The 27,125-nt window shown below is 39.0% G+C and overlaps 1 protein-coding gene across 2 annotated transcripts in view; it reads right to left on the reverse strand.

Moving 5' to 3' along the window:
- Positions 1-27,125, reverse strand: part of SPATS2L (spermatogenesis associated serine rich 2 like) — a 78,761-nt gene continuing 51,636 nt past the window's right edge. For both annotated transcript variants that reach the window (XM_021555470.2, XM_021555471.3), the window contains exons 6-12: positions 23,377-23,577; positions 22,881-23,016; positions 10,139-10,197; positions 6,635-6,744; positions 6,038-6,140; positions 3,083-3,303; positions 1-1,347 (exon numbers count right to left, since the gene is read on the reverse strand). In XM_021555470.2, coding sequence (XP_021411145.2) covers positions 952-1,347; positions 3,083-3,303; positions 6,038-6,140; positions 6,635-6,744; positions 10,139-10,197; positions 22,881-23,016; positions 23,377-23,577 — 1,226 coding nt within the window. In that variant the 3' untranslated portion in view covers positions 1-951. The remainder of the gene's footprint in view (positions 1,348-3,082; positions 3,304-6,037; positions 6,141-6,634; positions 6,745-10,138; positions 10,198-22,880; positions 23,017-23,376; positions 23,578-27,125) is intronic.

Here is a 27,125-nt window from a genome sequence, read left to right on the forward strand (position 1 = left end):
TATTTTAGAAAGAAGATTTTAATTATTTGGAAGAAACAGGTTTTCTGAAATACAGACTCAGAACATAAAGACTAAGTAATTTATTAGTCATAGCTCTTGTTATGGACAGATGGTTCCTACAGCAAAAATATAGAAAAATAATTTGAATTCAAGTCTAGAAGACCTGCAACTTTTCATATGCAAAAAATAAATCCAACTAGTCATAGAAAAGTGGCTGATAAGGATGGAGAACAGGGCTGTGCATCTGAGTAGCCATTACTATATACATTCCAAACTTAAATGAGCATATTTCCTCAGCCTCATAAAAATAGTTTGTCCATGAAAAATAACAATATGTAATACATTTAATACAATTTATACTTGAATTTAAAGATCCCAGATTATGGAATAATAAGCTAAAATCAAATGAACTGCTTTTTCAACTCTTCTTGTATAGAACAATACTCTCTGTGAATATAGTGTGCATGCATGTACGTGTATACACGCACAGAAACAAAGAGGTGTATAGAGATTTCCTGAAAAATTCTACAAGATTATTTGATTTCATTGCAGACCATAGCATACAGACTTCCAGGGATCCTTCTAACACAGGCTGTTCTATGAAATAATAATGTTGACTGATATAACCACATATCTACAATAGGTTTTTGCTATTATGAATTTAATTACCAATTTATCTTTCCAATCTAGATTTCGTTTTTCTAAGAAGTAAATGCTGCTTTGGTTAAGATTCCATACAGTCATGACAAAATAAATGTGAACATATTGGGGAAAGCCTTGAAAGTATGATTTAATTTTGATAATTAGTAAGTAATAAAGATACCAACAAGTTTTAAGCAGCAAAAGATTTAAAAGACTATGTTCTGACTTATTTTCTTCACCAACAAGCTTTTTGAGCAACAAACTAAAATGAAGAGATTGAATTTCTCTGGCAGCCATCACTGCGACATTTTAAGCCACCAAAGTCACAGCTGGCACTGAAAGAACAGTGGCATCAGTAGAGACCTCCATCCTTGCAGGACATAAATTGCATTGTGACACCCTGCCAACACTGCCTTGGAAAGGCCTGTGCTCTGCGGTGTCCGGTGTGTGATGCTTCCGTCGGGACTTCTCTGAATGTGTCGGATTCTCTGTGGTCCTTGCAGTTGTAGACTGCTCTTGATTTTTCACAGCTCCTTTATTTTTAGATCGAAAGCTGTTATGCTGCTGTCTTCTGTGTTCAGACTTGGAACCACTCTTGGTATTTTGATCTGCCTCATTACTGGCACCTTGTGACTTATGAGATCCATTGAGCCGCATGTTTTGGTGCTGTGGGTTGAATCTCCGTCTCTGGCTAGAAGGCCCATTCTACCCAGAAAGAAATCAGGTAACTGTTAGGAATCCTTCCAACAGGCCAAGAAACACAGCAGTCAAAATTAACAGTGTTACTCTTAGGAGGGAACAGGAGAGGGAAAGCACGAAGAAGTTTTGATTGTTACCAGAGTCTCTTTATAATACCTATAACCAGAACTACGAGTACCATACTACATCTGAGTAGCCTGGAGATACAGATGGCAGGTTCATCACTGATGCCAAATTAAAATCTGCCATGATTCAAGAGAATACAGAAAAGGGGATGAAATTCTAGACATCTCAACAGCAGTTGTTGAGAGAAGGGACCTGCAGGTTCTGGTGAAGAGAAGTTAAATATGAGCCAGCAGTGCCCTGGCAGCCAGGAGGGCCACATGTGTCCTGCAGGCACAGCATCTCCAGCTGGGCAAGGGAGGACATTGTCCTGCTCTGCTCTGAGGCAGCTCACCTCGAATGCTGGGGGCAGTTTTGGGTGCCATGATATAGGAAAGACATGAAACTATTAGAAAGTGTCCAAAGGAGAGCCATGAAGATAGTGAAGGACCTTGAGGAGAAGCCGTGTGAGGAGTGGCTGAGGTCACTTGTTCTGTTCAGCCTGGAGGAGACCTCACTGCAGTCACAACTTCCTTGTGAGGGGAAGAAGAGGGGCAGGCACTGATCTCTTCCTTCTGGTGACCAGTGACAGGAACAGAGGGAATAGCCTGAAGTTGGGTCAGGGGAAGTTTAGGTTGTGTATCAGAGAAAAGTTCTTTACCCAGAGGGTGGCTGGGCACTGCTCTGAGGCACATGGTGGGATTCTTGGGGTGCCTTATGCAAGGCCAGGAGTGGGACTTAGGATACTCTGTGATTCTCTGAGCAGTCAAGAAGTATTGAAGAACTTAATACTGACTTATTCCAAAATCATGACTATTGCTTTCCTAGTAAAGTGTTGTACTACAGTATGACTGTAGGAAGAACAGACAGTCACATGTAAATTGAAGTCAAGTGAAGAATCCTCGTTGTGGAAGACAAGTCAATTGTGACATTTTGCTCAGAGGATACTTTGATTTTTAGTGGGAAGTGGCTGAATTACTTCTATTTGCATGCCTGACAGGACAGGTGATTCCATACATGCACTGATATTATGCACTGTGTTACATTTCCCTCCAGCCATCTACTTGAGCCTAAAATCCCTACTGGAAAAAAATTCAGACCAACTTTAGTGGCAGCTTTACTTAAGAACAATAGTACAGGGACATTCTAAGGTGCTATTACAACAAAATGTAATTCATATATGTATCGTATATATAAAATGCTAATAATATAGCACAATACTATAACCTGTACTACAGAGTTTCTGAAATAATTTGCTTTTAAACCTGGCAGGATTCTACTTTCAAAGGGTATCTAATAATTGTGCTTCGACAGCACATCAGCTGACCATTTGTCAAGGACTAAATGTTTGACCTCCACAGCAGTTAGCTATAATGGAGGAGTTTTTTCTTTCACTTTATTACTGCCACTAGACACTTCTAAACAGACAGCTGTCCTTACTCATATGGTAGTTCTACTTTGTATTTTCATACTGATTGAAAATTAAGCTGGAAAATATATGCTTACTATCCTCAAAAATTATTAATTAAATATAAACCACAAACCAGTATTTGATTTTGTATTAACAACTTTCAGTGCTGTATTTTTCTGGAAGTTTTGAAGTAATTTAGTTCAGTTCATGACTGATTTGACATCTTACCTGCTTATTTGTTGGGACTCCTTGAGAAGAAGATTCTGTAGGATTGGAAGAAGGATGACTTTGTACTTTACTGCTGGCTGTTTTATTATCAGAGTTCTTGGCATTACTAGAGGACTTTCGGCTGTGCGTATTTTGCTTGCCAGCTGTTGCATGCGAGGTCATTGAAGAGAGCAGTAAACTACATGGTGTTCTTGAGGAATAGTTGTTCTTTGGATGAGAAACTGTAAAAAAGGTATTATGTGTTATAAGTTAAATTATCAACATCTAAACTGTATTCTTGCTTACAGTGAATTTTGGAAGCATTGTTTCAGTCTCACTTAAAATAATGAAGTAAACTAACTTAATCTAACTATTGAAGTAACTTGGTTGAAGTCAGTCCATAGTGTTCTACACCTGTAAGTCTGCCTCACTGCAAAGCACTTCTGGAGATAGAAGAGCCAGTGTTAAAACTGGGGAGCCTGGCAGAAGGACAGGCTTTTGGCATCCAAAAGAACTTTACTTATTCCTCTCTAAAGGAAATGGGTAAAAAAAGGTTCTTCTGTATCATGGGTAGCTATAAAAACTGGAACTGAATGCAATGCATTAATCCACTTTATGCAGAAGACAGCAGTCTGTACAATCAGGAACTGCTACTGCCCATCTCTGTATATTCCTACTCTCTACTTCTCAGTGTTTTGAGATCACCTAATTTACTAAGCACTGTCATGTTTGGATAGGAAATGCACCCAAAATATCCTTGATTCTGCTCTGCATTTCTCCAAGCTGCCTTTGCGAAATGGCCCCCAAGCAGCCTTGAAGAGAATTCTGAGGCTAATGAAGTTCTTGATCTTAATTTGCTGCCCTGATTTTTCTGATTATGCAATTTTTCTGTTTCCTTCTGGTACAGATGACAAATTTGAGACTCCAGAGAGACACCTGTTGTTTTTATCAAAGAGGTATTTCTATTTTTTCCTGTCCACTTCTACTACAGAGAAAGAAGATGAGGAATAGTTTTAGTAACTAAGCATCATCTATTAGGTTTTCTGAGGATCTTAGTCACTTACACCAACAGCTACTTCTCCCACTAGGTGTCCTCTTCAGAAAAACAATACAATGATCTGCACATTGAACTGAATTTTCTCTCCTGAGTTCAGTGAGGCCAACCATCCCTGAATTCTATTAATTCTCTCTCATCTAAAACAGACTGCTGCACATGGAAGCCCATATAAAAACCCAGATGCTTGTCATAAAAATGTATTTTTAACAAAAAAGATGTACAAGAAAAGGATACTGGGTGTTCTGATATATATCAATCCAATTATTTTTGTTTCTTCCTGTCCTTCATTTTGTGCATATGCTGTCTGTAAACTCCTCATGCTAGAACATTCCTTCCTTTGCACAAGTTCTGTGGATTTGGTTATTGCTTTTGTTAAAGCCCTTAAGAGTGGCTGTTCTTAGCTATTGGCCTTGTATAATCTCTTGTTTGAGGGGTATTTGCAGCTTCTAGCAGGGTATGGGTCTTACTGAGAGATGATGCTAAGAGAAACATCTTTTGCACTGAAAAGCTCTTGTCAAAGACAGCAATCATCACAAGATGCTAAGGTCACTGAGGGCAGGTATGAGCAAAGTTCTTCAGACACTCAGTGCACTATCAGTCATTTCTAGGATGACACTGCTCCCCTGCTAATAGCTGCTCTTCTAACTTCACTGACCTGATTTAAACAGGCTTTCATGAAACTATGCTTATGTAATGCTTTACTGAAATGAGGTATAAATAATTAACTTGAAGAATTAACTGCAGCTGGAAGTTATTTAGGAAAGTAGTTCAGTGAGTTTTAAAAAATAGTCTCTGGTTGTATCAATAGCAGCTGTGGTATTATTAGTCAAGACAATCTTTATGGAGTTTTCAATCTCTTCTGCTTCAGGGTATTAGATATGGTCTATGAGGTGACTGTAAAAAATTAGATGCATTACTAGGAAGTTTATGTCTTCCTCTGAAACATCCTGGGTTGGTTTCATTGAGAGACAGGATATGGGGTTAGATGGAACTTCAAAGTGTTCTGCAAAAGCAATTCTTATGGTCTAATGAGTTAAACTGGTTATGCCTCCAAGCAGTCAGTAGCTTGTATTGGCATACTGTGTAGTACTTTCCTCTGCTTCCTACTTTTAGGAACTACTTGAAAACGTTTATTATTTTCCTTCTACCAAGATGCACTTGTTCAGTATTGTTTTACCAGTTTTACCCTGAATGGAATACCACAGGACACAGTAACATACTGGGCAAAGCCTTATATAATTTACATTGTTTTGGGGGGAAAAAGCATGACAGAGATAAGAAATAGGCTCCTATTTTGCAACAGGGACATGATACTTGAAGCAAAAAATGTGAACCTGAATTTCCAAGCAGAAGGGCAGATTATTTAGAAACAGAAGCTTGGAGAAAAAGAGACTTGATGCTCTCTACAAGTACCTAAAAGAAGGTTATAGCAAGGTGGGATCAGTCTTTTCCAACTTTAGTGATTCTATAATTTGGGACTCTAGATGGCTCCTGAAAAATGCAGTGAATATTGTTAAAAAGCTGGGGAGTTACTTCTTAGCAGGAGAGATCTGATTTGGTCTCATTACATTAAGCACAGCGGCTTCCAATTTACCATTTATTTATAAATTACTGAATTTGTGTATTCCCTGGAGTTGGGAACCTGTTCAGATTGAAAACTCCAACTTATCTGAGTAATACCTCGAAATCTCTGACAAAGATGGTACTGTGTACCTGCAGATGGAGTGTTCAGCCCAGGCACAATGAGTCTAACATGTTGCAAAATGTTGACTTGTGTGTGTTCAGCAGTCCTGCTGCATCCAGAGACACCACTCATATTGGCTTTGCTTCACACTCAAACACTGGCACCACATGTGCTGTCAGCTCTGCTGAACAGATATGTTCTGAGAAACTCAGTGAGAGGGATCATCAGCACTTACTTTCTCCACAGAGCTGAATCTGGGTCTTCAGCTGCTCTGTATCACAGGAAAATCGGGCAGATCTGCCCAGCTCTTCATCGTATTTCCGTTCACTCACAAAGTGCTGCAACAATAGACATGTTAACAGTGATTCACAGTCTGAGCAAAAGATTTCAAGGCCCGAAGATTCTTGACCCTGCCCTGTTCACAAGATCTCTGTGCAGAAGCAAGTATTTTCCCATCCTCATTAAATTACATCTCACAGCCCAGTGATGGGTGGATCACTGTCACGCTTGGGAAGTGGGTCATTTCAGTGGAGAATGTATGTTTGATCACTGAACCTGAAGCTATCAGGTTTACTTGCTGAGTCTAAATGATACACAAACAGCAAAACTCCCCAGCACTACACTTAGGAGGGGATAGCTTGAACTTCTCTGATAGCATCTGTACACTGCTCAGAGGTGCTACAATGCTTTAAGAAGTTACACTTTCCCTATGGAAAACTATTTACCCCTTGACCCATAGCAGGAATAAACAGCCTGGGCATATTAATGTGACAACTATTCCTTGGCATTTCTACAAATAGCTAAAATACCCAAGCAGAAGTGAATGCCTGACCTTAATTTCAGCCCTGAGTTCAGAGAGTTGTGCTTCAGCCATCTGACTGGCTAGGTCTGCCAGTCTCTTCAGCTCCTCTGCTTTCTTCTGCCGAGCAGTCAGGATTTCCACTGCCAAATACCAATAGTTAGTCATTAATTCTAGGAAGGTAAATTGCTCTGTAATTTATTAGTCTTTGGGAATTAACATGGTACATCCCATGTGAGACAAACACATGGACCACTGACTTTAACTAGATTTGCAATATGATACTTTCACAGATTAAGTTGATCAGTGTAATTCAATGAACTGCCTGATTTTGAGAAAGATCTGAAAAGGGGATAGCTGTCAGAAAATCAAAGTCAAACCAATCCTCCAACATTCAGATGAACAGGGGCAAAGCCATGTTGTTTTGAGTTTTTTAGTGTTTTATTTTGAAGTACAAAAATAGGGAGCCTTCCAGAGACATAGAAAGAAGCATTACATTGAGTCACTAGCCTGTTTCTGAAGACATGCTGTATTTGATTTACACAGGGAAATTTCACTTCCTCTGAAAAAAAACCTGTTCATATACAGTTTATGTTAAAGTCACTGGCATCGCAATTTTGCTTTTCATATGGAATATACTTATTAGCCATTTCAAAAGCAAAGCAGCATTGAAGGCTAACAGGCTTTATGAAAAAACCCGAAATATTTATTACTGCCTGTCTTGTACATTCTATGTAAGGAAGGGGTGAGTAGTTATATTCTTATAGGGAAAGATTAATCATAAACCACGAAGCAATGATCTACTTGTACACAAGATAATATGACATTATAATTTTGGTGGAAATATATGCAAACTATTACCAAAATGGTGACTCAGAGTAAAAGCAACAACTGATTAACTGGCTGATGGGATCACAGCAGAGAGGAAACAACATCTAAATGTAAAACAGTAACAATCATAGTCTTTTGTCTTGAACTTACACATACAGTTAGGGGGAGTCGTAGTTAATGTAAATTATCCTAAGGTCACAGAATCCATTACAGCAGTAGAGATTTTGGCTCCTTTACCTTCTTTTTGCCACGATTTTCCACAGCACGCTTGACAAGTCATGGAACCAGCCTATACTTTTTAAGGCTATTTTTGAAGGTGAGAATTAATGATATTTCACAGACAATTTGTTTCTCAACCCATTATAATTTGTTTATCAGATAACACCTTTTTTGAAAGCATTGTAGAGTCAATAAATAGTTTGGGCCAGAAGAGACCTTTAAAAGTCTTTAGTGCAACCCCCTGCAATCAGCAGATGGGGTTGCTCAGAGCCCGACCTTGAATGCTTCCAGGGATGAAGATCTCCCCTCCTCTGGGAAACCTGTTCCAGTGAGTACAACATGGTCCAGCAGGCACAGGGAGATACAGCTGCACCTGTACAGCTGTGTGGGAGCAAACAAACTGTGTAACTGTAGAGGAGTGTGTCACATACGGCAGGGAAGGCAGAGGGTGGCTACAGTTCCTTTAGCCCTGCTGGTAAATCTGTGCCTACATTATTACTTATGCTAAGAACAGCTGCTGTCTTTCCAGCTGATCTTCTAGATTTCATTTTTTGTAGAATATGGTCCACAAGAGTGAGAAAATTTTATCACGTTAAATGAACAGTTTACCAGGTGCAAACCTTGTCCAATAGTTCTGCTTTACTGCTTATTCTAGGTAATGCTAATATTGTTCCTCCCCAAGATCAATATCCTCTTTGCTAAAGTGACTACCCAGACCATATGATCTATCTCATACTGGCATTTATTTCCATGAGATGCCAGCCAACTACCCATGTTTTAAAAAAACCTGAAATTATCATATTTGGAATTTCTCCTAGTGTTGACAGTAAGAATAAAACAGTCCTTAAGTAAAATAGTCCTTAACTGCAGCAAAGAGATATGAAAATAAATAATATTCTAAATCTTGGTTAGCATGTTACAGTCCTGTAACAACTTTCTGCCTAAGTTTCTGAAGGCACTTTACAGCCTACAGCAGCCTTGAGAGACAGCAGAAACCACACTGCTGGAGACAGGTACTGGGCCATCCACCACCATGCGTGGAGCTGGCCGGGAAAGGGAAACACAACACACCATGTGCAAATGCAGCTCTTTGCATGCTGCTAGGTAGGAATTAGGTTTACTTTCTACAAAAATTCCTATAACTGGCCAAGATTAATGAAGGGGCCCTATAGTACCATCAGCCCTGGACAGCGGATTTCCAAAATGTGGATTTGTTTGTGCAGGTAGGGCTTAAAACTGCATCTGCTGATCAGTGAGAATTCTACCATTGGTCTTCCTGGGAATGAGTGCATGTTCTGTAGCTGATTATGGTTACCTGGTATCTAGTAACCAAAGGTAACCAAAAACTGCTGATATATATCCTTCCACAAGTCTTTCCCAGAATAACACAAAGCTTCAAATTCACATCTATTTAATGTTCTTCCCAGAAAATTAGCAAATAAAATTCAAAACACAAACTCTGCAAATCTTTGGTGTCGTAACTTCGTACCTTCTAGTTTATACACATCTACAACTGCAAGAGACTTGGACAGCAATAGAGAATTTAGAGCATTTTTTTCAACAAAAATTCAATTGTTATACTTTTGTAAACTAATTGAGTTCTAAATGCAGATGAAGCATTCAAGAATGTTAAATGTATTTGTGACCCTTGGAAGCACCTTAAATTCACAAATCAGTAAAAGGATTGTATGCATTCATATCAAGGACATTTTCATCTGCAAGGAAAAGTGTAATTCTAACAGTGCTTTGGTTAGAATGTGGTCTTCAATTTCTTTCTTAGCATTCTCTACTGAAACATGTCCCCCTGTATTTCCTGGGGGTAAATACAAACACTGAGTCTTGGGTGTGTAAGATATATTGTGGTACCCTAATACAAGGCTCATCTTGCTTCCCCCCTCCCCCACCAGAATATACATACATGAAAATGTAAAAACCAGAGACAACATGAAAACCTGGAATCAGATTGTCTCCCACAGATTATTAAGAAAACAGACTGCAGTGAAGATCTGTTTTTTAAATTTTTTTTTAAATTTTCTAATTCATAAGCTTGATCACTGTCCCTGAAAGCTATGCAAGGCAACACAATAACCTACTCCCCTACTCCCTAATTCCAGTATTCCAACATACACTGGTAATACAAGCAAGCAAAAAGTGATTGATAAATGGAAACAAAGTAATTAAATAACCATAGAAACTAGGAAAAAAAAAAAAGAGTGGTCAAAAAGCTCTGATAGGTAAGCTGAAGGAGTAACTTAAATCTAACTCCATATCATCTTTTGGTTTACCTTAATTTCATAATACTGAAATTTTGATGCACCATCCTCATAGAAACTACCCTGGCACATCAAAGACTTCTCTGCCTACACATATAGAGTGAAAGATGATGGAATGCTGCTAACCAAATTTATGGATTGTGTTATCTTCTGCCAAACAAAGCAACTGTTTCAACAGTATTCCAAAATTTCCCTGTGTATTTTTTTTACTTACTGGCTTCTTCTTTAACTTTATCAATTTCTGCCATTAATGACACTTCTTTGTCTACGATGCTAAAACAGAAAAAAAAGAAAAAAATATTTAATTCATGCTAGAACTCCATCAAAATCAAAGGCTATAACTACACACAGACTTCAGACATTAAAAATGGGCAGTTTTGAAATGAACAAGACTTAAAAAATTGAAGCTGAAGAAATATCTAGGCAAGCCAGCTATAAAAAAATTAGTGATAATGAGTGTGTGCTGCTTTACACAAACATCTCACTGGCCTTCCCGCATAACTGCACAGATGTGGAAATCAGTCTCATTCAGCACAGCAATCCTCAAATGACTAAACAGTCTGTTTCCTAATTAAGCCAAATACACCATTGCTGCTACCCAAATTAATGCAGCTTAGGTCTTGGCACAAAACTAAGAATGAAACAAAATTAAAGACGTGTGGAATGAGTTCTTTTCCTTCCTTAGTGATATTTTTGTAAAATATGTCATGGTAAACAAGAAAATTGTTTGTGATGTACAAAAGCATTAAAGTATCTCCATAACTTAAGTCAGCTTCCTTGTCCTCTATTCCCTCCAGGACTTGGAAAGAGTTTTTTCCACTTTACCTGGTCTACCTAAAGGAATTGTGTGCTTCTCCTTTTACAAATGCCTGGTGTGCAACCCCTGGCAGTGCTTATAAGCTGTCAGAATACAACTGATTAGGTGGGTCTGCTGAGAGCAGACAGGACATGAGCTAAGTTGGTCCCATTATGAACACAGTGACACTGTCCAGTGGAGTAACATCTCTGCAGAATGCTCTCCAGGGGACAGTGATCTGGTGTGCCATTCTGTTTTCCCCTCACTAGAGTATTCTTAAAGTTAAGTTCACATTTAATTAACCACCAAAGTTAGTGTTTGTGTTTGCATAAGTGAGTAAATTCAAGCAGCCGGGGGAGGGAAATTGAAAAAAGTAGGTCAAACACCAGGAGTACATCTAGGCATGCACTCAAGGGAAGAGTGGAGCTCTTAATCCTGTTAGTAAAATCAACCTTAAACATTAGCTTTTGGACCCAGTGAAAATACTGAGTTACATATGAACAGGCTTCTACTGAAGGAAGACATTATAGAAAACTTAAACCAAAATATTTGTCTAGAACATCCTTAGCAAGAAAGGGAAGACTCTGCAGACTTCAGTGGTCAGTAAAGAGAGACAGAAACTTAGAGAAATACTGACAGGTCCTTAATTAAAACAGGGAAAGATTGGTGAACAGGCAGTGTGGGGAACACATGACAAACACACAGCTGACAATCAAACATTCACCAGCTACAACACATTCATGTGCCATTCATCCTTTCTTGAAATCTTCCAACCAACCTCACACAGGAGGTTTGCAACAGAAGCTCTGCAGTCTTCTGTCCTTGAGTTTTCCCAGTCTACCATGCACCCTGGAGAGGAGGAGACCTTTACACTGCCTCCCAGTAGCCAACAAGAGGGACAGAAGCAGGTTGGCTGATGGCAAAGGTTGCAGCCAGACAACACAAATGCAGTGTAACATATTTTTTTTGTTTCATACACAGAAACAAGACTACAATTATTGTTTTAGCCTGTCACATCAATTTAGTGTGACCTACACACCAGAGGAAATAAAACAGCAGGGTTTTTTTAGGGTAGAGCAAATGAGTTAAGAGGTAGTGACAATGGAAGGACACAACTGTTGGCATTCAATACCCTCCAGGCATAAGCATTAAGCTTGAATGCCAAATAAGCAGGTGATTACTCCAGCTTGCTAATCTAAATAGTCATAGCTTCTCAGAATTAATCTATTTTCAATTAGCTTTTGTAACTACATAGTTTAATAAACTTCCTTGACTTTCACAACAGGTGGCTGAAACGAGGCCTTTAAGTTCTTACCTATTTCTAGCCTCCACAATGAGAATCCAGTTATCATTACTACTTTCTCTTAAATTAAAAGAAACCCTGCAGATTTTTACTTTTTCTGTCTCTGTTATCAAAGTGCCTCCCTAGTGCACTACACAGGTTACATAAACTTTTCTCTGGAAAACATCCAAGCAACAAGCTTACAACAGCAGAGCTCATCAGAAGAGTGTTTTAGTGCAGCTCTTTCCAGGATTGTTCTCTTTGCACTCCAACAACAGATCCTTCCTTAGTAAACTGGTGACCCTTAACATTTTATTTTGATACCAAATTAAACCACTTTTAATACTAGAATGAAAACAAGGCCATAACAGTCTCGTATTTATCACATTTTATAGTCAAATCTTATCTGTTACTAGACAGTTTTCCACTCCTTATGTTTCATTTTGGTCTCTGGTGAACATTTCAGGAAAGTGTTTGCATGTTGTAGCAGTAGAGGACAGGACTGATGAATTTAAAGAACATCCACCTGAGTACTTATTTTCTAGCTATAAACTAACATTGGAAAAATTAAAGACTAATGCAAGAGAGAAACTATTTGGTGCCTTTGTCCATGTAAGAAACTAAGTTTCTTTAACAGACAGACCTTGAAAAGGTTTTTCTTCCCTGAAGACAATGCAGCTGTAGTAATTTATATCAGCAGAGGACAGGCCCTCTCTCTCTTGGCTAAAGGAAAGGAACATTAACTTTCATCTGGAAGCATAAACTATATTTCTCAGCTTGGAAACCATAAAAACTGCCATGTGTCATATATGGGGAAAGTTAATGTTTCTTTAGAAATGTCCTAGGCCAACCAGCACCAGCAAATGCAAAACAGAGCAATACTGCCTCCAACAAGAATTTATCAAAGTTATAAACAAATGAAAACAACAGACAGAAAGCTGGAAAAAAAAAACTGGCCTGGGAAAAAAAAAAAAAAAGACAAATGACAAAGAGAAATCTTAATGCTAACATATAGAAGGAGAAAGGACAAGAACAGTGTGGAAAAATCAATGGATCAAATCTTGTCCCTCATTCTTGCTAGTATCCCACTGTTTTCACACAAAGATTTAACAGTCACTTAAATTGAACAGCTCCTTAACTTAGAAGTTCAACCATTTTTAATGCATTTTCTGGAAAAATGCCCTACTCAGTCTTAATACAGTGACTGTGATTAGACCACAGCAGAAGTGTTATTGAGAACTGCTCAAAGCTCAATACAGCAATACCTCCCAGGAAAGTATTTTCTTTTAATGTTTCATACTGTCCTTTGAAACTAAAATATTGTATCAGGTTGGTACACTCCAGTGCACAGCCTGCAGCCATTGGTGTGCTGTGAGAACTGGATACTGAGTGCTACAGGAACTTTCTGCACAATCAGGTATGATCAGATTTGAGCTCTAGCAGAGCAAGGAACAAAATACATTTCAGATCTAAAGACACCTGAGGGAAAACATTCTGCTAATTCCTTTCTCTCCAGTTATGTTGCTTCTCTTTTGTTTTCTATAGCTGTTTGGAACCAGGTTTAAAATCAGGAACATACTACTTTAGCTGATGTTCCGAAGAGTTCATAATCCTGTCAATTTTTTCTGATTACTCTGAGCACTAAAAATCTGAAAGGCATGGCTGAAGCTATGCCTTCTCCTTACCTTGAATATCAGTATCAACACCTGAACATATTTCCACATACTATATGAGACTCTGGTGACAAACACATAACTCAGAACCACTTCTTTCTTTGAATGTACCTGAATCCATGCCCTAATCATCAGTCCACAGGTTCCCCTGCTGTAGTAGGCCAAACACTGCAACTCAATTCCCCCCTTCACCAACCAGACTCAACAAGACAGATCTGAATCAAGTGAGCCATATCTTTCTGACTCTATGACTGATGATGTAGAAAAAAACTAAGTAACATTGCTATATCTTTCTTTTCTGCCTCCCTTCTCCACACCTGTCTCCTAAAAGGACTGATTTTTCCTTTTCTTACCCCTCACATTTTCAGTACTAGGACCTGGGTACCAAACTTGAGCTATCAGCCCCATACCACTGTTCATCATAGGTGAGTATCTGCAGTTTGGAGCACAGGATTTAGCACTGTTAGAGCTTAACATCCCAGGTGAAATTTTGAAGTGGGGCTCAGAAAAGAGACAATTTTGTTGAGGGGACAAGGCAGAGGCTTAACACAGAGGGCACGCAGATGAGACACAGCCAGTGTTCGTGCCGTAGAGATACGAGATGCAGCAGGAGAGACAGCAGCTTTCTAGGAATCATTTTGCCAAATTGATTTTGAAGGCAAAACCAGAAGTGCCCTATTCCTGGTCAAATGAACAGCACTCATATCTTAGCCTTACAGAGGCTGGCAGGATTCACACTAGAGTACAATGACAAAAGAGCTGCAAATGCGAAACTACAGTGAGCTGCTAGCACAGCAATGATGGGGCAAATTATGCTGACAGCTGCCTCATTTCACAGTTTCATACTCAGAACAAATTCTGAATTTGTTCTGACATTAGTGGAAACAAAATAATCTTCCTCTAGTTTACAGCATGAAATCTAGTATTTGCACAGTGCTAAAGAAAATATATTTTCAGTCAGCTGCAATACCTCCAAATGCCACTAAAATGATTAAAGTTATTAATGCCTCTTGAGAAAAGCTGCTTCAGATTGCCAGGCTGGCTGATTTATAGCTTTACTGATGAGAATCATAAGGTTTCCAGATGACCAGAATCTTCTCTTTCCTTCTGCCTCTTCTAGGCATTATGACAAACCTATTGTGCCTGAAGAGATGGGGAAATAAAAAAGGTCAAGCTGACATGGAGGCAAACATGCTGACACAGCTCACAAAGGTAAGTCCCAGCTGCATGGCACAGAGGTTACTGTTAAGTGTAATTCGAATGAGACCTTTCATAACCCTGTTCAACTCCTCAAAATGCCAATTTTCTCCTTGAGGTGTTTAATAAGCTTTATTCTCCCCCAAACCAGCTTTGTTCACAGTTTGAGAATGACTGTTCTTCTGGAGACTGAGGAAAACAGCGTCAGCTCTGGCAGGGCTCTTCTTCCAGAAGGTCAAAGAGCTATTTTTTCCAGGGCATCCTCGGGGGGCTGGTTCACCTGGAGAGCTGCTGAACACTGAGGTACAATTTGAACCCTTTTTTCATGAGGAAGGGAGTTAGAATAGTGAGACACTGTTCAAACCTGACAGTTTAGGCATCAGCAAAAATACAACACACTCCAGTGATGTTGCTCTGCCAATGCTTTGGAACAGACCCCAGTCGCTCCCTGAAGCTGTGCTGACTGACAAGGTGATGACAAGCCCAAGCAAGTTTGAGGGATGTTAGTACTGTCTCTGCTGTGTTTGAGCTGAGGTTACATGCAAATTCATGAGATGGTCCTGATAAGCTCTGCTTGAAGTATTATGCTTTTTGTCTTGCACATATTTCTCTTCTAGCATGAACATACTTGACCCACAGGCAGTGTGAAGACAACTGATAAGAATCTCTAATCCAATTGTGTATTTCACAAAAGAATCCTGCATGTCAATCCAAAACTAGAACTGTCCCTGACAAAGTTCTGGCACAGGGAGCTAGAATGATGTGATGAGAATGTAAATACAAAGCCCAATCACCTGTACTAGGTGATTATAAGTGTTACAGGATTACTGACTAGCCATGCTATTTTGTAATTGGAGAAATGATACTCATAGTTTCTTTATATTAATAGGAAATATATATATATTGTAGAAAATACCTTGTAGGAAGAGCTGGTACATTATATATTTTGCAATGTTTCAGTAGATTATATTCTTCCAGTATTAGCTCAATATTATTTAAATGTTCACAATGCTTGAAGGTTATTTGATTACCATATTAGCATATGCACAATGTTTACACAGCAAACCAGATTACATTAATTTTCATTCTGAACACTAGTACAGTCTGACAGTAAGAAGATAAATAGAAGACAGCATAAATCATTTTCACTGAAATTCTTCCTTCTGCGGAGCATAAACTAGTAGAACTGAAAATGCCCAAAGGCTTTTAGTTATTCAAGTTCATTTTGTGTAATTTTTTATCTACCTTCACTAACACTGTTCTCTTTAGCAGCTAGCCAGCACAGTGTGATCTGGTAAATGCACCATAACTAAAGGCCTGTTTGCAATTTTCTTTTAAGATTTCTTTATAACAATTAGAAATTTATTGCCTCATCAGAAAAACCTGTTTAAGCTAAAAACTGACATGGAAAACCTTTTCTTGAAAGAACATTTCTAAATTTTAGTTATTTAGAAATGAAAACATCATCCCACAATTTGGCAGTTTTAACAATGGTGAGTATCATTTGCACCATGGCTTGTTAGCATCCTCCACATTTTTACGCAAACATGTACAGTATTTCTTTCCTATTTGAGTTTCAGTTCTGATCTGATTCCTGAGGTATCTGAATACCTTACTGGTTAAATATTTTAGCCTAAACACACTCCAGCAAGGAGAAGACAGTTATTGAGCTCCTGCTACAGAAAAGAAGTAACTTTCTTAAAAGCACATTGGAAAGTCACTTCAAAGAAAGGTCTGACTTTTTGGTGTAATGTCAGTTGAAATTTTTCAAGATAATTATTCTCTTTTTGTGTTTAGTAAGCTAGAGTTCTCATTAGTCTGACAACTGTGAGATCAGAAAGGAGATGGTCACCTCTCATCCACAATGACATGCACAAAATCAAGAGCATATCTGCACAGCCTCAAAACCTGTGTGTTCTGTGTTTTACTGGGGATGACAAACATACCCATGAATGACTGGGAGGGAAGAGGGGAGACACAGCGCCATAAAATAGGGACAACAGCTAAGAAACAATGTAATCCACCTTTGACCTAACTTCACAAACTTGTTAAAAAACATTAAGTAAGTAATTGTAAAAGACAAAGGGGACAGAAGGGGGATTTATGTATTTCATTGAAATCTAACTCCCCCCAGTTCCAAGAACTCTGTTCTCTCCACTAATGCACAGCAAGGAAGATCCCAGACTGCTGGAGGTCATGAGAAGAATGCCAGCACAAGCCCCTCTCCCAGTGCTGCAGCTCTCTAGGCAGGTACCCAGCCTGGGGCCAGAGCTGTTGGATCAGCTTCTCCCAGACCACCCAGGCAGCAGGGCCAGGGCCCAGGGCCTTGGTCAAAGCACTTATCTTTGGAAGTACCTGAAAACCCACCGGGGCCAAGGAAACCCGAATGCAAGGAGATTATTTTTATCTTCTCTGTGCTGACAAGGTTAAGGACTGGATCATGTGACTGATGGGCAAACAAACATCATAACAACTGCAAGAGAATTTAAAAACCTGGGCTTTAGAGGCATAAAGACTACCAAAGGTTGGCTGCTGGACAGACAGAAACCTCAGAAGAACTGACTGGAAATGGAGAGAAGAACAGCATAGACCTCTGTTCAGTGTAAAGCAGTACCAGTCCTGGCCTTTCCAGCCATCTGCCCATCTCCAACCAACCAGGCAGCTCTCATCTGGTGCCACTGATTCTGGGTTAGGGGTGACAGAAAACCATCATCTTTACAGTTTGCCACGTAGGGGTCCCATAAAGAGGCAACTGTGTTCTCACTGTTCTGCAACTGTGAGCACTGGCACCAATGCTCACTACCCTACACTGAATCAGTACAGACACAACTATGTAAGCATAGACATAATTCTGTTATTTTAGATTACTTCTTCCCCTATTCAATCACTCTTCTGCTTTAACTTAGAAAATTATATAAAAACTTAATTTTCCCCAAACATACAGCACATGCTTTCTAATTGTTACCCTGAATATAATTTATTATATTTTTAAACTGTCAGTATTGCCAAACTCTGTCCTCCCAGCACTGTCAGAATCATTTTTTTTATCTTGCCTATGGTAAAGGCTTTGACTACCTTTTCTTCACTCCAAAAACTCAAGTTGTGCTGATTTTCATGCTCTTTACACAGCACTGGACGTATCAACATGTTACAGAAGAGTAGAGAAGGTTGTATTTATGTGGTTCAGTTCCGCATGCAGTGTAATTAAACCTGGTTCTTACTGTTCTATAGACCATTTGTGGCTGGCAGCAGACCATATGGGCAAGTAGCAGATGTTCCCTTTTAGTTTTCCATATGACTGTATAAATGCCCAACATGTGAAAATTAATTTTCTGGCAAGAGGTGTTATGGGGGACTGTGGCTCCTTTTGTGCTCTACACATTTCACTCAGATTTCCTGGGGCTCTCCTTTTATCTCCAGGATGGTTATTCAGTCTCTTGGTGGAAAAAAAGTGAGAACACAGTTAATGCATGCAGGTTTTAAGCCTGGCAACTAATGTCTCAAGTGCACTCTAGTGAGAGTTCATTTAGCTTTTTTAACCTTCCCCTGTAAATTAAGGACTATTTGGTAGCCTTCTTTTCTGTGCTTTACAGTACCGTGGGGCATGGCTACACTCTGATATATTTTATATTGAAGTAGTAAGAGAAGCAAGCACCTTGTGTTCTCACTGATACCAAGGTATTCCTGAAAACCATACAGCAAAGCTGAATGCAACAAAGACAAATACTGGATCAAGAATTATTATGAAGAAGATTTTTCTCCTAACTTTGAGGAACACTGGCCTTCAGCTTGCTTTACCAAGTGCTCTCAGAACCTTGGGAAAGCAATGCCACAGAAAGCCCAGCAAGAGCAGGGGTGACCAGAGGGCTGGATCACAGCAGGAGGACAATCCACATGAGACTGCAAAAGGCTTCTTCTGGGGCTAAGTGCCTTGCGTGGTCCAGCCCATAACTTGCAAAATACTACAGAGTCTTCTGGCATGAAAAGAACTGAATAAATGCAAGCTGTTATCACTTCTTCTGAGTACACAGAGACTTACTCCAGTTAGCAGAAACTTCAGTAAGGCTCTTTAAGAAAGAGGAAGCGAGCCCAATGCAATGTTTTTAAATAAACATATTTCTGGGATTTTTATTTTCTCCATTTTACTACAAAGTAAAAACTGAAGTAAGCATTGCATTTTCCCCCCAAGCTTTTACAGGGGTGTCCTAGGTTGACTGTATGATGCCTTTATCCCCAACTGTCTGCCCTGTTTATGTTGAATAATAAGTTTTGCACCTTTAAGGCTTGTTCCAGGAGTGAAAGGGGGGGAAGAAGCGTGGAGTTTGTTCTCAAGAACTGCACTCCCTCCTCCACATTCCTGCTCCTAGACTGTGTTGTCTGCAGACGGACAGACAGCGAGACAGAGCTCTCCTTTGCTTTTCTAGTTAGTTGTAGCTAGCTGAGGCAAAGAAGTTCCCTGGACTGTGGTTTTTTTCCCTTTCTCTGGACTGAACACCAGCAGAGCAGCAGCAGCAGCACCAGTGGCCCAGCGGGCCGGGCCTGGGCTGTGGCATTTCCAGCACCAGAGGGACTGAGCAGAGACTGAGTGAGCCCAGCTGAAGCCCGGGGGATCTTTCTGAGTTTGTCTCTCTCTCTGGAGTAGCAAGAAGTTTTATTATTTAATATTGTTTAAGTTTGCTTGTTTAATAAACAGGTTTTTTCCACTTTTCTCCAAAGAGGTATCTTTCCTGAACTGGTTGGGGGAAGGGGCCAATTGAATCTGCTTTCCTAAAGGAACCCTTTTGGGGTTCTTTTCCCAAATTTGCTCTGAACCAGGACAAGGGGTTCACAGCACATTTGCTCCTTAGCACTGTTTTTCAGATTGTGGGAGGGTATGCTCTATTTTGCCAGATAGGTGACTTTTAAAATAGCAGCATATTACACGTTCAGGAGTAACTTCCCTATTGGCTAGGTCAAGCTGTGAAGAATCAGCCAGAGCTGGATTTTCCCTGGCAGCTATCACTCAATAGTTTCTGCTGTTAAAAGGAGAAGCTCTTGTGAATGCTTCTGCCGAAGCTTTCAGGATATCTTAGGCCACATGTGCTATTCATTTAACTCCACAATAATGGTTTCATTTACTGTCTGGAAGTAGGAGAAGATACATGATATTATCTTTGTAGTCTCCATTCTTTCTGTGATTGGTAGAATAAGATTAAAAAAACCAAAACAGATTGTCAGAAATTCAAAAATATTACTGATTCTTGCAATGCAATTTTGATTCTGACTTTGATAGCAAAAAAGGACACAAAAGTGGCCTCATATCCTATTATCAAAGGAAGAAATGTAAACCCAAAAGAGACAAATTAGTATGTGCTTCAGCATTCAGCTGCAATCCAAGATAAAAGCTTCTGACTTCATTTAGTTTCACTAAAACCCCTTAGGTGGTGACAGTTGTGTGTAACAGGAAGGGATTACAGTACTGAGCTCATTCCAGTGTTCCTGACAGTTCTGTACACAGAGATCACTTGGTGGCTGTTGTATCTGCTGTCCATCTCAAACACCCACACTCCAGCAGGAACAGGGAGAGGAATCTGGAAAAGGCTTTGGAATCACAATCACAATGGAGACCTGACATCATGCCCTTGCTTTGGTCATTCCATAGCATTCTGGGTGCAACAGTTTAGCTGAATTCCTTAATTTTTTTCATGACAGACAAGATGACTGTGTCACAGTGAAACTCCATGCCAAAGGAGGGTAATAAATATGCTCACTTAAAACCTTATCCTTCTGCTAGCACTGGGGATGTTTTGTTCAATTCTGGAGCAAGGAAACTCCCATGTAAATAACACACACTAAACCATGCAGCTCAGGAATACAATGTGATCCTTGTATGAGGTCTGAAGCTGTATGTATCACTGGTTCGGGGGATTTCTACCCAAATCCAGTAAATCTAAAACAGTAGTCAGGGATATTTTGGAAACAAGGCATTAGAACAGCTGTGTCCATCTTCCTCAAAGTTTAGGCCACAAGATTGTAAGCAGTATCACAATACTCTCTTTAATTTTAGCAAAGAAGGTGTTAAGTCCGGCAGTTCACTGTTTAAACAAAAAATCTACTTCATTCCTTTGAAGAAAAACCTAACTGTTAGACCTATGAGCTGCCAAAAGCAACATAGCCAGCACTGAGATTTCCATAAACATCTCCTGACATTGCACTGTCCTCATTGCAATATTATGCTGAGGCACAAATATTCAGACCACAGATCTGGTAGATTCTAGAGTTTCCAGCAGACTCCATTTGAATAATTTAGGCAGTGAAGCTGGTAGGAGGAAAAATGAAATGAAGCCTATTGAATAGTTTTTCTGGCTATTTTAATAAGTTTAAGTACTTGCATTTACAAACTCTTTTGGGGCATTTTAGTATTAGGCAATACACTTTACTGTTTTTGAATTTGAAAATGAGAATAATGAATATATGAATACATGAAAAGTGAAGAATTTCAGTTATGAGTTTACTACCTTCTTATTACTTTCCTGCACTTTTAGATCATGGCAGAATTCTAAGTCTGTTCTGTGACCAGAGTGACAATTCCTTAAAGAAGAATTGCCTGTGACTGCCTGCATCCAAGGTGAGACATGTGACGTAAGATATTTTTAACACTGCTACCAAAAATAAAAAAGTTAGTGTGAACCACTCAGCAAATGAGATCTAACTATAGTTTTCTCAAGAGAAAAGGCTCCCTCTGAGAATGACCAAAAAAAGGTGGAAGGAGTTGATGAACTTCGCTCATTTTTTCTATTTCAGCAATCTTATTACTACATATAAGTTCATAAGCAGAAATCATTGTCATGGCTCCAGAACAATCCTGACATTACTGAGTTTAGTACAATGGGTGATCACAGCTCATATTCAGTGGAGAGACAGAAATACAGCTCTCCCTGCTATACAGTAAAGTACACTGGGGGCTCAGTGAACCAGAATCTTCCCCAAAATCAGCTTAGCAGCACTTGGATTTTCTGCCCATAGAGAAGTGGAGCCCCAATAGCGCTAAAGCTAGTTTAGATGCATCTTTGAAGACAATGATTACACCACTGAAGTCCAAAGTTAACAAACTCCTGCCAATACTATTGCTCTTTTATAAGATATACTCATAAAAATACTGACAAATACTGTGATTGAATTGAAGGGGAAAGGTTTTTCACTTCTCTCCAATTTATAACCAAGTATTGTATATTTTAACATGATTTCTTCTATTTAATCCAACATTGTCTAATACATAGGTTTTATATGACATCTATGCTTAACTAAGGCAGAGTGAAACTCAAAGCAGAAAATACTTTTCTATGACAAGAAAATATCAAATATATAACTTGCTACTACAGCAAATATTTCTGCTATAAATTTTCAAAGGGTGTAGGTATACATGCTGAAGATCAGCAGTAGTCAAAATTCTATTAAAAAATAGATTAAAGACATTAAAAGAGCGAAGAAAAAGAATGAACTAGAGATGCAAATTGGAAATTAAATTATGGATGGGAAACTTAGGATGAACTATGAGGGAAAGTTAAGAGAACAATGGTAGGATAATAAGCAAAGATGATGGGACATGAAGAGACAGTAAAGGACTGTCTGCTAAAGGAGGTAAAATCAAAGATGCAATATAGAAAGAAGAGATTTAAAGAAGATAAAAGAGACTTCAGAAAATCCTAGACAGGATATTTAGAACAGCTTTTGTTTGCTCATATATGTTGCCACTGAATCTGATACAAAGGAATTAGGTCAAGATGGATAATTTAGGAGTAAAAAAATCTGAGCTTTTTTCAAACAACTTTATGTATGTATACAATTTATGCATATATTACTTCCTGGTTGGTGAGGAGTGTCATTCCTTAATGGCACCATGGTTTTTTTATGAAACCAAATGCTGCAAACAAAGAGGGTGTAAGTGACCCATCCCCACTAATGCCAGTGGCTTAATTAGTCCCTTTTCTAAGTCGAGCTGATGGATCCCTGCAGCTGATTTACCTACCAGCTGTGTAATTCTGCAAAAGCAGCTTTGATCTTCTTAACTGAATTATCCACTTCCTCTTTGATCATCACACGATATCTGGTTAGAGAAACAGTGCAACGCTGCAAGTCTTTTACTGACTTTTCAATGTTTGGCCCTAAAATAGAAAACAAAAATTGCACGGTAGTCAGAAAGTTGGTTTTAGTTTTTCTGAACATACTATTTGCCCAGATTAGAGTGAAGTCCATAAATCCAACCTTTTCATAGTCCCTCCTTAGTGTTGTTCAGTTTCTAAACATGTTTACTGAAATGCATCCCCCAATTAGAAAGGCATTATTAATTTAAATTATTCAGTTTAATATGTTAAATAGAGCATAAATTGTTTAATTCATTTTGTTATAATTCCTCTTGTACTTTCCAACACATCTCTTTTTAAACTTTTGTGAATTCAGGCTTTTTTCCTGGAGGCCTCAGCTGTTTTTGACCTCAGAACACAGGAACCAGAGACCAAATTTACCTCTTTTTTTGACTGAATCATCTGTCTTTGTTTCAAGTTGGGTTGACACATTGGGTGATTTAACTGAGGAAGATTTTGACTTTGGCCTGCCTAGGTTACACTGGAGCTGAACTGGTGACTGACGGGGCTCATGCTGTTCTACTCCATTCACAGTCTTTGGGCTTGATTCCACAGGTACTCTCTGGCGTTCTCGTTCTCTGTCTGTAAGAAAGCATTAAGGAAGAAAACAGCAAGTTGTAAGATCAAGAAAGGTATGAAGCCTTACTGTTAAGTCAGAATGACTTTATGTGTTAAGTCAGAATGGCTTTATGGTGTTCTCCTGGCACACATTCCACAGAACCTCAGAGAGCTATGACAACAAATGAAATTGTTTTGGTAATTAAACACTAATGGGAGCACTTCCTTATTTCACAACAGTGTATAAAAGAAAAACTCAATAAAAAAATCAACTCTTTGATGCCAATGGGGAAAACACCTCATAACATAAAAAGCATGCTACCAATTACAATATTAGCTCAAATATGCATATATATATATAATACACCAAAAAAATGTTCCTAATTTTACTAAAAGCATTTTAAAGCACTGACTGAACATTCCTACCTGAAATACTTACCTTGCCCGACTACAGATTTCTATCAAAAGCTGCTGCTAAGAGGAACCAAGCAGGAAATGAAAGTATGTCAAAGATTAGGCTCCTGGGTTCAACAGCTTCAGAGGGATAAGATAACAATGTCTGAGCCTGTTTGGCTGCCACAAGACAACCTGGTTTCCTCTTTCCAAAACTTCAAAGGGATTCAAGATACTAGCATCATAATAGAGGAACAAGCAGCCAAAGCATGACTGTGAAAACTGACAGGAAAGGCCAGCTATTACTGCCACTCTGAACTTTAGTTAAGGTAACAAGCATAGAAAGTGATTTGTTGTGTTAACTCATTTTTCTAATTTTTGTACTCACTTCAATGAATTAATGATTCTTCATTCTGAAGATGCTTTTTATGCATCACTTTATTCAACTGATGATGCATGGTGTCTGGAGAAAAGGGACTTGTCAGATTAACAACTGGATTACAGTCCATGGAATGGGATAAACACTGCTGGGATTGAGTGATATCACATGGACAAGCATAGCATATAAACCTGTGACTTCTTTCTGCCCAGGCTGGGCATTTGGACAGGTGGAAAGCACATCTTGGTATATTTAATGGCAACCATGTAACACCAGAGGAAGAAGGAACATCAATGCTCATACTTTAAATCAGCTTTTAAAGGCTTTAAAAGGTTGAGTCTGAAAACAGAAAACGTATCTTGCATAAAACAGTATGTTAGAAAGTAATGAAAGTAGTCAAGGAAACCTGTGAACCTGTGAAAGCAAGAAACACCAGTAATGCAGTGCTCTGAACATGTCCAAGGTTTGATGCCAACGCTGGTCTCACACACACTGAAGAACACTCCTGTGAGAGAACTGCCACTAACCCTGTTCAACTCTGGCTGCATCTCACACTAATGCAAATAGAACATTCTTTATAAATCTAGGCTTTCTACTCTCAGTTGAGGTTGCCCTTGCTACATAACTCTAACAGCAAATTAGAAGCCAGCAACCTATCAGCTAACCTATAAAGAAAGGCCAGGGCTCTTTAGCTTCTGTCCAAAACTACACACAAGCTACTTTGAAACCCAGCAGAAAGATGACCAACATAGGCTAGCAAACAGTAGCTTTGTATGCTGCAACTGAACTTCCAAATTTGACTGAAGATAATCAACACAACTAAAAATATATTGAAAAAGTCTGTAGCAAGTCTCTGAAGACTTGTACCAGCTAAGACATGTGTAAAACAAAATCTAGGTACAAAGTCTGTCAAATATCTGCATGGGAAGTCAAACGTCTGGATAAGACTGCAAGTAAGCTGTTACATGGTTCAGTATGTGGTGGCTTGGAACTTCAGCACCAGTCTACCGTGTGACATCTGCTGTATTAACAGTCAAGTATGACCACACCTGCCAGTTAATAGCATCAGCCCAGGTTAACTTGCTCTGAAATGTGCTGAGCTGCCATCTTCAAAATGAGTGGTTTATCTTTATGGAGCAGCTTGCCATTCAACGCTTTTCAAATCAAGTGAACCTCAGAGATTCTTTGGCTGAAGGAAGAAAAAGGCCATATGTTCCCTGAGATAGAAACAGGAAGTTTGAAAGATTAATTAAAAATCTTCCTACATGAAAAGTTAGTAGGGGAGAGATCAGGATCTGATTTTACCAAGGTCCCTGCAAAAGCAATAGCACGGCAAGGCAACACTAAATAGCCTTTCAGTGCATTCACACTGCTTCTTTATAAGGCAATACACAGCAAGGGTAACAACAATGAAAGACATCTAAGCAAAAGAAAGATGGAATAATGGCAAGACGTAAGCACACCTGAAATGCATGTAAATAGCCAAATGTTCCCCTCCCGAATTTTCTATGGAGAAATGCTGCATCCTCCCTTCTGGCTCCTGAAGCTCCTTCCAGGCTGCCAGGATTTTATGGCTTTCAAAGTCCTCACAGACTGGGAATTGGTATATAGGCAAAGCTTAAACCTCGTGTTTACAAGGCAGACAAGGACAATGCAAAGGAGATTACAACACAAGAGAGAGCAATATCAAACAGGTGCACTTTGGACTCACTTCAACCTTTTGCACTGCTTTAGAAGGGTCTGTATAACTTGCTCAGAAACTGCAAGGGCACAGCTGATGGTCCCTGAAGGATCCTGATCACTTCAGCACAAATGTAACAATAGGAATATAGGTGGCTTTTGACTCTAAGAAAGTAGTTAATATACTGACTGCAAAGGATACTAGTGCAATTGAAAGTGAAGATGAAATAATTTTTTTCTATTAAAAATTGCACCAGGAAATTATTTTACTCTGTAAGGGGAACTTTAATATTCAAGTTTCAGGTTTTCCTTTATTTCATTTCCTTTCTTTTCTGCCTTTTTTTTTGAACGCTCTCTCTCCCCCTTGTTATTTAAACAGGAGAGATGTGTTTAAGTTGAAAAAAAATTGTAAAGCTATGATAACTTCTCATTTGCCACTTGCAAAAGCAAAGAAAAATGTCGAGATACTTTTTGCCCTTTATATGTACAACTAACTCTTACCTGTTTCAAAGAGGAAAAAAAGCAAGATGCAATCCCACTGACCCACAAAAAGATCACTAACAGCATGAGTACTCTTCTTGCATTCTGTACCCCCTAGAAAACACTCCCCATGCACAGGCAATTAAGTCTACATACCTTTATTCATGTATGTATCATTTTAAAAAAATTACACTCTAAGAAGTCTGATTTATACTACAAATGTTTGTGTCTTGCAAGATAAGTGACAAAAATGCTTTTAGTATCATGGAAATGCATAATTTTCTGGCTTATGGCACATTTTATCCAAAGTTAAGTGGAAGTCTAGCAAGGGCTGGGAGCATATCTCTGGTTCTTAGTGAACCATCAAACTTTTAGGACAAAATTTCTTGCTAAGTAGTTTATTTGGCTGCTATAGGTTGCATAGTCTTCATTTAATTAACCAGAGGCTGGCAGCACTAAATCATCTGAAAGTAGCAGATAATTCATTTCAGGACAATTATTACTTCGGAACATTCCTTTAAAATGGGGTTTGAGACCTGTATTTGCAACCGTGGAAAAGGGATTTCAAGGAAAGGTCTTAAAGACACAGGAAGAAAATACTAACAGCAGCAATAATCCAGGCCTGTCAGACATCTGAAAG

This window comes from Lonchura striata, chromosome 8 (genome assembly GCF_046129695.1).
Source record: "Lonchura striata isolate bLonStr1 chromosome 8, bLonStr1.mat, whole genome shotgun sequence".
In the NCBI taxonomy this organism is placed as follows: domain Eukaryota; kingdom Metazoa; phylum Chordata; class Aves; order Passeriformes; family Estrildidae; genus Lonchura; species Lonchura striata.